This window comes from Triturus cristatus, chromosome 6 (genome assembly GCF_964204655.1).
Source record: "Triturus cristatus chromosome 6, aTriCri1.1, whole genome shotgun sequence".
Classification (NCBI taxonomy): domain Eukaryota; kingdom Metazoa; phylum Chordata; class Amphibia; order Caudata; family Salamandridae; genus Triturus; species Triturus cristatus.
The window spans coordinates 1,249,008,500-1,249,018,448 of record NC_140589.1 but is presented as its reverse complement, the minus strand read 5'-3'; the positions used below and the strand labels follow the sequence as shown (position 1 = coordinate 1,249,018,448).

Below are 9,949 nucleotides of genomic sequence, written 5' to 3'. Positions count from 1 at the left end.
CCGTGCGTGAGGGCTGAGGGCTGGACACCAAAGTGCAGGATTCAACAAACGTGGTCTCCCAAATTTAATGTAATTTTGGATTTTCCTTAAAATTATCTTTCCTATAAAATCTCTCCGTTCATGTATTATTTTTTTGTATTTCCTTAAAACTGGATTTCCATAATTTGGTTTCCTCCAATGTGATTTCATTTAACAGCTTTTGTTGTCCATTAAATCACATTCATCACCACAGAGCTATCCTGCCGTGCGTGAGGGCTGAGGGCTGGACACCAAAGTGCAGGATTCAACAAACGCGGTCTCCCAAATTTAATGTAATTTGGGATTTTCCTTAAAATTATCTTTCCTATAAAATGTCTCCGTTCATTTATTATTTTTTTGTATTTCCTTAAAACTGGATTTCCATAATTTGGTTTCCTCCAAAGTGATTTCATTTAACAGCTTTTGATGTCCATTAAATCACATTCATCACCACAGAGCTATCCTGCAAGCAATGCAGTCTTTACAAATGGCTCTGGAAGGAAAGATAGCCAAAGTAAATCTTGACATACGCTTACTTCAGCAGGGTATCATAGATAGGAGCTACACACCACCATTTCTAGTCTTAAGGTGACATCAAGAAGATTGTAATACTGAGTGGAGAATGCTGAAGGCACAGCCATATGAAACATTATGGGCCTGATTTAGACCTTGGTGGATGGGTTACTCCGTCACAAAGGTGACGGATATCTCGTCTGCCAAAATATAAATCCCATAAGATATAATGGGATTTATATTTCAGGGGATGGGCTATCCATCCATCACTGTTGTGACAGAGAAACCTGTCCGCCAAGATCTAAATCAGGCCCTATATGTCTCCTGAGGTTTCCAGAGGAGAGGGGCTTCACCCAGAGACCTTCCTTGAATGGGACTACGCAAATGTATTCAAGGAAAAAATGGACTCAATGCTTAATGGTAGGTATGGCACACGTTGCTCTTATGCAGAAGGTGCATGCCATGGTTTCCTTGTACCGGTCCGCCTCTACGGACCAGACTACATTTCCCAGCAGATGCGGGGTCACATGACCAGACGCCTCCAGCGCCCATGCGTCCCGTCACCTGAACGTATATGAGAGGCTGGGAAAAGTGGCTCGCCACTCTCGCCTGCCATCTCATTCAGGTACGTCTCCAGGATCACGAAGTAAGTGCAGATTCCCCCACCGTGGATATAGTTTCTAACTTGACACCTTAATATGAGTGTGCTCCGTCTCCCGCCTGCACAGACTTGCGGGGGCATGAGTACGCTCCATGTCGAGAGCGCCCCTCCTTTCTCCCTCCTTCAACCGTAAGCAGAGAATGAGCACTGACAGCGTGTCTCACCCCTTTCCAGTAAGGGCCACACAGGGAAGCTGGCTATAATCAGAGTGGGACCGCAGTCTAGGGTCCACAATGCTCGATGCGCATTGAGGGATACATTAACTTTGCATTTGGTTCCCATCCTGCATAGGGTTTATGCTTTTGTTCTCCTAGGTCCCCTAATGTGGGTGGGCCAAACAGGATGGTACTTTTCACCTGGTGGTAGCGAGGCACCACAGGTTCTGTGTGGACACAGAGTGCAACATAGTTGCCGCATGCACTCTCCTCCCGGGGGGCGTTTTTGACATGCGGCATCAGTACTTGGGATACAAACATTGGACCTTGGACCAGAGGGTGCTGAGGCACACCTACACACACCTCTCTCTGGCTGGGACGTGAGATTCTAAACGGTGAGCCCCCTAAGGGTTGATTGACATGTGGCACGTTCCTGGGACACGTTAGATCTAGTATGCCACACGGAGGACTAACAGATTGGGGCTTTGTAACGAGGGCTTCTAGAAAATACGCTATTGTATCTGCATAGCCATACTTAATCTCATGGCCGTGCTGAGTCTTCTTGATTGATCCCTGGATAAGGACTGCATTATTTGCCATGTCTGTTGTATACAAAGGTAGATCTATACCTAATTTTTACAAAGTTTATGTTGTGTGCACTTACAGCTGGGCACCACGAGATGGTCCAAGAGCATGGAGAGTGCACGTGACTTTTTTGCACAATAGGTAAGCACCAATACAAATGAATGTATGGAGCACATGTGTTTTATGGTCTGTCATAATGTGTGAAGAGGTCTGATTCCAATAACATGACCTTTTCTCACCAATTTCACGTTTCCCTCTGAAAAGAAGAGTGATGTTGAACATCGGGCCACACAGTTCCAGTGGTTGCTTGTATAATTTCACTTTTATCACCTTTTTTTGTAGGCAGAAACATGTTGACCTAATGTACTAGGGTATATCTGTTGAATCCCTACCCGTCTCGCGTTTTAACCATGATGTTGTGACCATTTAATACATTTTCCATAGCTAAGTGTGCTATTATCCTCGCAATGCGCTCAATCATACACATGATAGACCTGCTAAACATACATGCGAGGGCTTAGATCTGATGTCACTTCTTGCGATGCCACTCCCTGTAAACTCGTGGCTTGTGAAGCCACTTTGTATGATGTAAATTCCTGTGATGTCATTCGCCATGATGTCGCGCCCCGTGATGTCTAACTAGGTTGGTCCCCAACTTTAAATGTTATGACTTGTGCCCTGAAGGAGAATATATTTCTCCCACTGACTTCCATTGAGGCCTGAAACAGGTATATTCGCTGAAATAGGATCAGATATCAGAAATGCAAATAATGATTTTTTTCCAAATCTGTCAGGAACACGGAGTATGCGTAGTGGCAGGCTGAGAGCATGACACAAGTGTTATGCACTGCCCTGCAGGAGCAAGTTCCTGGCAGTGCATACTCCGAGACACAGAAGAACAGTCCCTGCCAGCAGAAGCCCACTGAGGAAACTGGATTTGGCATGCAGGATCGTGAGGCGGGAGACTAGCCTTAAAATTGGTAGTCTCCCTCCTGAAACGGGAGGGTTGACGTGTAGCTCTGCTGATAAAGCGAGGTTAGCGCTCTAGCTCTTCGTTCGAGCAGAGTCCAAGTTCGAATCGAACGCGCGTTGATGACATCATCGTTTTGCTAACAAAGCGTCTCTCCATATCCTAGCGACCGAGGTGGAAAGAGTGCCGCTCAGCGGTCTGTCACTAGACTGTTTGCTTCCCATCTTAAAGCTTTGATCGTAATGACATTACTTTAATTTAAACACGGTTCACATCATGGCTTTGAAAAAATCACGCGGCCCTTTACAGAACGTTCAGCGTGGAAACGACGAGCTGAAGAAGCAGGTACGTAGTAACCAGAAGCAACCACTGACTTGGACATGCTTGCACACACTCTCTGCTACTTGTTCTGACTTCCCTGCTGCATGCACCCTATCCAAAAACCCTTTGAATTGCGCGCTCCTACCACCCATTTCGCTACGGAAGGAATAGGCAAGTGTTCAACCCCGGGGGCGTCTGTAGATGTTTTGTTTAAATCCCAAGTCCTACACCAAGAGAAGACATGCACGCATGTTATTCCTTCCATGCACAGAGGTCATGCACAAATCTTGATTCTCTCTGCTTCTGCAGCAAGTGTGTATCAGCTTGTTATGACGGCCCACTAGTAACAGATGTCATGCAGCAGGCGCGCAACGCCCATTGGGCTCAAAGTGTCCCCCCCCCGCCAGCCCCAGCCCCTAACCCGACCCCCCCCCCCCCCTGTGAGACAGCTTCCCGGGTACTCACACAGCCGCACCCGAGTACTTCACAGGTCTTTATAAGACCATTTACTTGCTTACGAGGCATTGTTGTGTTTTCACCCCTTCCTAGAGCCCCTGTATCTCCACTCTGCATATTGCCGGAAGAATCATGACCACTTTCTGTACACCCATTTCTGTACACCGTTCGTTTGTTACAGGTTTAAACGCATGCCTTTTGGGTTGGCATCAGCCGCTGCAGTTTTTCAGAGGCTGATGTCGAAGTTGTTCTTTCACATTCCTGATGTGGTGTTTTTTCAATATGACATTTTGATAATGGGAAAGGACAGATTACATCATGATGCCATCCTTAGGGAAGTTTGAGTTATTCTTAGAGACAATGGCTTGGTTGCTGAGGGCAATAAATGCAAATTTGCAGAAAAATCTGTTACGTACTTAGGACATGAAATATGTTAAACAGGCATTAAACCCAAAAGCAATCTTGTGGAAGCCATCGTCCATGCCCCTTCACCTAAATCAAAGGATGAACTTGGATCTTTCCTTGGTTTGGCTGAATTTTCTTCGAAATTTGTCAACAACTTTTCCTAGAAAACTTACGAAATGGGTCTACTTATGAAAAACAAAGCTACCTTCTTATGGAACGACGCTTGTCAAATGTCTTTTGATAACATCAAATAATACCCTTCGGCTTCCTCCCCTCTCAACAGGATTCAAGCTACATAGCGCGGGGATGCCCTTGGGTCACCAGGCGCTTTAGAAATCGCTTAAATAAAAATAAAAAAAAATAAAAATAAAATCAAAAACATTGATTGTGCTCTTACATTACAAGGATTTAATCCTCTCGCAAACACTTTTGTCACCACTGATGCCAGTGGCAAGGGTTTGGGGAGTGTTTTGTCCAGTGCTTAATTTGTAAAATATGAAGTGCAGGTGCTGAAATGTCTGTTGGAGGCCACACCTACTTTTCTCTGGCTCCACCCACTGGCCCCACCCACTTACTCTATTAGCTCCACCCACATCTTCAATTGGCACTGCTAAAATTCAGATGTAATACCTGATCTGAATTTCAGAAAGGGAGCCTTTCTCATATGTAAGCATCTAAGGGAAGAACCTGTGGTGCTAGAAGGATCAGTGATGTTGGGTGATTTTATGTTGTGGTGAGGCAGGAAAACACCCAATCGGGGTTGCCTGGTTGTCTAACCATTGTGAATGTCTAACCTTAACCCCTTGCATGCCCGCCCCTTTCCCCGCCCAGTGCCGCGCCTTTCATTAGCGGGCGGAGTTCATGACGAGCTGGACTCGTCATGGGCACAGCGCCACCGCAGCCCATGACGAGTCCAGCTCGTCATGGGCATTGAAGGGGTTAAACCAGCCCAGCATTCCAAAGGTATTCTATGCACATCCAGGCTAATACCGGCAACCTGGCGCTCAATATTTCATCTGCCTCAAATCACACATGCAGTCTGGCTTAAAACATTATTGCCTAACTGAAGGCAGGTTAGACAAGCACAACGTTCTGATGATACAGCGCTCCGAATGGGATCTTACAGCCACAAGAAAGTCACTAAAAGAGATACCACAGAAGTACTCCTGAGTCATGAAGCGGCACCCATGTGATGTAAAAGGCACTGAGTGCATTGGGCTAAAAACAATATAATTAACTGTACATCATGAGAAACTACAGTTAAAAAATCCAAATGAAGTATTTGCACAATTCATTTTAACCTCAATATTAGTGATGGAAGCCACAACAGGCCGTATTGGAGTTGAAAAGAAGATTCTTGGGGTAGAAAATTCAGGGCCAGTCTGCATGTGAGCGCACAGGTTAACCTCGATGAGCCTAACCAGACTAGAGGGCGATGCCGCCTCTACTACCCCAAAACCGAATTTGGAGGAGACGACTTCATGTTGGTTTCAACCAATGAACTGGCAAATGGAATGGAGCACATTCTTATTAAAGTCGCTTATATTCTAGTCTTCCCAGGTAAATACGAAGCACTGTGTGCGCTGAACTGTGAATGCAGGTCTTTATTTAACAGTTCCTTCCTGTTCATCCATCCTCAATGTAGTAATATGAAGTCGTGAACTAACTACGCGCCTACCAATGTAGCATAATGATCCCTTGAGCGACTAACATTTAATAAGAGCATCACAGCACTAAAGAACGTTTTTCTTCACTGTAATGCATGGATTTGCAAAGTCCAAATCCACCATGTTTTTGCTTGAATTAATACATTCTTTACTACATTAACTCAAATATACAAGATTACAATACAAATTTGAGAAATAACATTCACCCTTTAAAGTAGGTTCGACACTTAAAAACATTTGTAGATAACCTGTAATCAAAACATCCTGAAAAACAAATGCCAGACGTTGCCTGAAAGAAACAAATACATTTTCTTGGACTTAAATTTCCTAGACTTGCTGTATTACAGAACTGTTACAATAGCAAACACCAGCAGATGAAGTCATAATTTTTTGCAGAAAATCAAACAAGCCTGCATTTTCTAAAGGCAGTGTTTCCGCTGGGTACCTTCAAAGTTTGTAACTTCACTAGACCTACGCACACACTCCTGCACAGACTCAATTAAAAACGCTAGCAAAAAGGTCAGAAAGACGAGAATCCACATACTATTATCAAACAGGCCTGAAAGGTTTTGGCCAACCTCCGTGTACAGGGTTCTCCGGTGCTTGAGGGGGTAAGGGTACCTGTTCTGCTTGGGTTTTCGGATCAGATAGAACCCGCTCAACAGAGCCTCTCTAACCCAGCCAGAACGTTACCCCCTCCTTAGGGCCTATTCACACCTAAGAAACCACATATATATATACCACCTAAGGACAGGGAATTCCTACTATATATATATATATCAAGACCTCTTATAATACAATTGGCGGCCTCGCGGTCCTAAATGGACCCAGGACTTCCTGCCCAGACGGCAGCCTTAGCCTCGCGGTCCCAAACGGACCCAGGACTTCCTGCCCAGACGGCAGCCTCAGCCTCGCGGTCCCAAACGGACCCAGGACTTCCTGCCCAGACGGCAGCCTCAGCCTCGCGGTCCCAAATCGGACCCAGGACTTCCTGCCCAGACGGCAGCCTTAGCCTCGCGGTCCCAAACGGACCCAGGACTTCCTACCCAGACGGCAGCCTTAGCCAGAGTTCATCCTATAATTACCACGACATACAACAAGGGAATCAGTGTTACTATGTATCAGATCACACAAGGACTGCCAGTTGAGCACAACCTGTTCCCCAGTTCGAGGGGCTCCTTTCTCCCTTATTCAGTTACCACTTACCTGATTAGGATAAACATCTGTTCATGTCAAGTCACAGCTGACTAGAAGAATAGGCTACCCTCTTATACAAGAACACGCAGCACATGTTGATTCACTACAACCTGGATACTTTATTTAATCATTACATACACGCTCACAGAACATAATACATATCACATATAACCTGCAAAGAAAAGTGAAAGATTAGGTTGTACACTCTAATAAAAAGGGGTTGACATCACCTTAGTCGTATGTAGCCTGCACTCAATGGTCATCTAGGTTCCCTTCTCGTCTGCGCCTCGGCTTCGCCTGGGAGTCACACCTCCGCAGTCACAGATCTACTCCCTTCTCTTTTCTCCGAGTCACTGGGACCTCTTCCTCATTGGCTACTCTCTTCTCTTTGGCTATTCTGTTAGAAGAATCTCTCGGTTTTTTCTCCACCTTCAAGTTTGTCATCTGTCTTCCCTGGAATAAGTAGTAGCTGTACTGCTAGCGGCCAGGTGCCGCCTACGGACTAAAAGCAAGTGCCAGTATCTGCCTCAGACTTTCACTAATATAGAGGTGCATTTTCTCATGGAAAATTCCAGCCCGTAACCTACCGCCCACCAAATTCTTGTACCTCCCCGTACCAAGGACACGTTCCCAGCCGGCCGGCCTGATGTAGTGTCTTCGGCATGAAGAAAAATACAATCCTTCGATAAGGGCCGGCCTGAACCGGTTCTCTCCAAGCGAATAACACCTCATAACTAAAACATCACCCTCGACCTAGAAGCTTCCCAAGCTGCCGGAGCGGAAAGAAAGATGGAGTCTCTCCTGTTTAAGGCCTACCAGGCCTGGATTCAGCACGGCTCCATGAAATACCCTCACTATAGAACAGATTACCCCTAATACTAACGAATCTATCCCCTAGGATATATGTGCAAACCCTGATCTATGGGGAAGAACACAGGATCATGTCGAAGTGCCTAATAAATAGGCTCTATACACTACTCTAACCCTTAGACTTGGATGGAAAGCGACTGAAGTCACATTAGTTCCCCTTTAACACAAGAAAGCCGGGAAAATCGAGCAGTACATTTCACCCTTGACTTCAGTCTATTATACATTCATTAAACGGAACTAACATCTGTAGAAGAATAATATGAAACAAAGCTAACTGATCTATGTCTAGTACCGAGTGTACAGAATTGAAGTAGTGAAGGAATGCACTGAATAAAGCAACAGATAGAAATCAAAACAGCAACAGCAATCAGAATACCACCTAATGTTTGACGTAGCATATGTACATCAGGCAACCAATTAAAGAGCCAGTCAAACCAGCCCTGGTCAACGTGTTTTCTAACTTCTTCCGTTAAGTCACGCAACTTGTCAATATGTGCACGAATAGATTGTGTATGATCAGACAAGTTAAAACAACAGAGACCTTCAAAATCAGAGCAGTCATGTCCATGTTTAAGCAAAAGATAATCAATGGCCGCTCTATTTTGCAAAATGGCCCTACGTTCACCCTGGGCATCTAGTAGCATGTCGGACAGGACTGTAGAAGTATGATTAATGGATTTCACCATCCAGCAGGCCATTTTCCCAATGGATTTGGCATTATAAACTGCCAAAGCAGGAACACCAATAATTGAAATAGCTAGGCTAAGGTATTCAGACTTGGAATATAAATGCAAAGATGAGTCACAATCCTCCTGTAACATCACAGTATCTCGAATCACACGAGAGTTGGCATTCGGATGCGACGAGAACATCAGTAAACTGAGTCTCGTAATGGCACAAGGGCCTCCGGAAATGTTTGCAGGGACATATGGCCAGGAAGTATTAACACATGAGAAAAGCCATCCGGCAGGTAGTAACATCGTGCGATAATGACTGGGGGTAACTACCAAACTATTGCAAGTCATATTGTTCTGAACTGAAACACATGTGGTCGGTGTCCTTTGAAAGCACAAAGTCCGTTCATGAGCTGTAAATGAAGTGGCACCTTTTAGTTTTAGGCGTAGACATTCAGAGATCGCACTAGGAGTACACGTAAGAAAGAAACATAAGTCACCTTGTGTGATATTATAAGTAACTATTTGGGACTGGATGGGGGGTTGCTCGTTCGGCATTTCAGTACATAAGGGGCAATACACATGGGTAGCAAAATCACCCAGGAGAACCGCTCTATTTTGCAAAATGGCCCTACGTTCACCCTGGGCATCTAGTAGCATGTCGGACAGGACTGTAGAAGTATGATTAATGGATTTCACCATCCAGCAGGCCATTTTCCCAATGGATTTGGCATTCAGAGATCGCACTAGGAGTACACGTAAGAAAGAAACATAAGTCACCTTGTGTGATATTATAAGTAACTATTTGGGACTGGATGGGGGGTTGCTCGTTCGGCATTTCAGTACATAAGGGGCAATACACATGGGTAGCAAAATCACCCAGGAGAACCTTGGGACGAGCCTTTGAAACATTGAAAATGTGAATCAGAGTTTCCAGTGAGGCAGGGACAGCAACCAGACAGGTCGCCAGGATATCATGTACAGATCTCATCGGTGTCAAACAGAAGTGAGGGGCATCAGTCACCCTCTTGGCTAACGATGTCCAAAAGTTCGACGATGAATCCCACGCAGCGAAGGAACGCAACACTCGGGTTCTCAGTTCATCCCGGGTTGACGGGATCCCTCCTCTCTCGTCGTACCATCCCAAAAGGAGTCCAGCGCCGACACATCCTGCAGCAACAGTCCAAAGAATGATCTGAAAGAGAATCAAATACAGGCATTAATCATTCTCGTAAATAACATTTATCAGCCGGGACCGCTTCCCAGCTATCTTTCCCTGGTCTCATAACCAAAATGGTATTGTCTTGACCGGTGGCAATGACCTCTGCTTGTTCAGGGGGATTCTTAGGCGACTGCACCCAAACCCTAGCCCCAGGGTTATCCGTAGAGCCAAAACCTTTCTGGCCTCGTATAGTTAGCAAAGTTGGGGCAGTGCCTTTCATTAATGAACCACTGAA

General features: G+C 45.3%; 1 protein-coding gene across 2 annotated transcripts in view; it reads left to right on the top strand.

The window, feature by feature from the left end:
* The first annotated feature begins 1,087 nt into the window (after positions 1-1,087).
* NPHP1 (nephrocystin 1) overlaps positions 1,088-9,949 on the top strand; it is a 708,547-nt gene continuing 699,685 nt past the window's right edge. The window contains exon 1 of one of the 2 annotated variants that reach the window (XM_085612188.1): positions 1,088-1,156. In XM_085612188.1, coding sequence (XP_085468314.1) covers positions 1,106-1,156 — 51 coding nt within the window. In that variant the 5' untranslated portion in view covers positions 1,088-1,105. Of the gene's footprint in view, positions 1,157-2,013; positions 3,248-9,949 lie in introns of those variants that run through there. The other variant, XM_085612187.1, reaches the window with a different exon arrangement.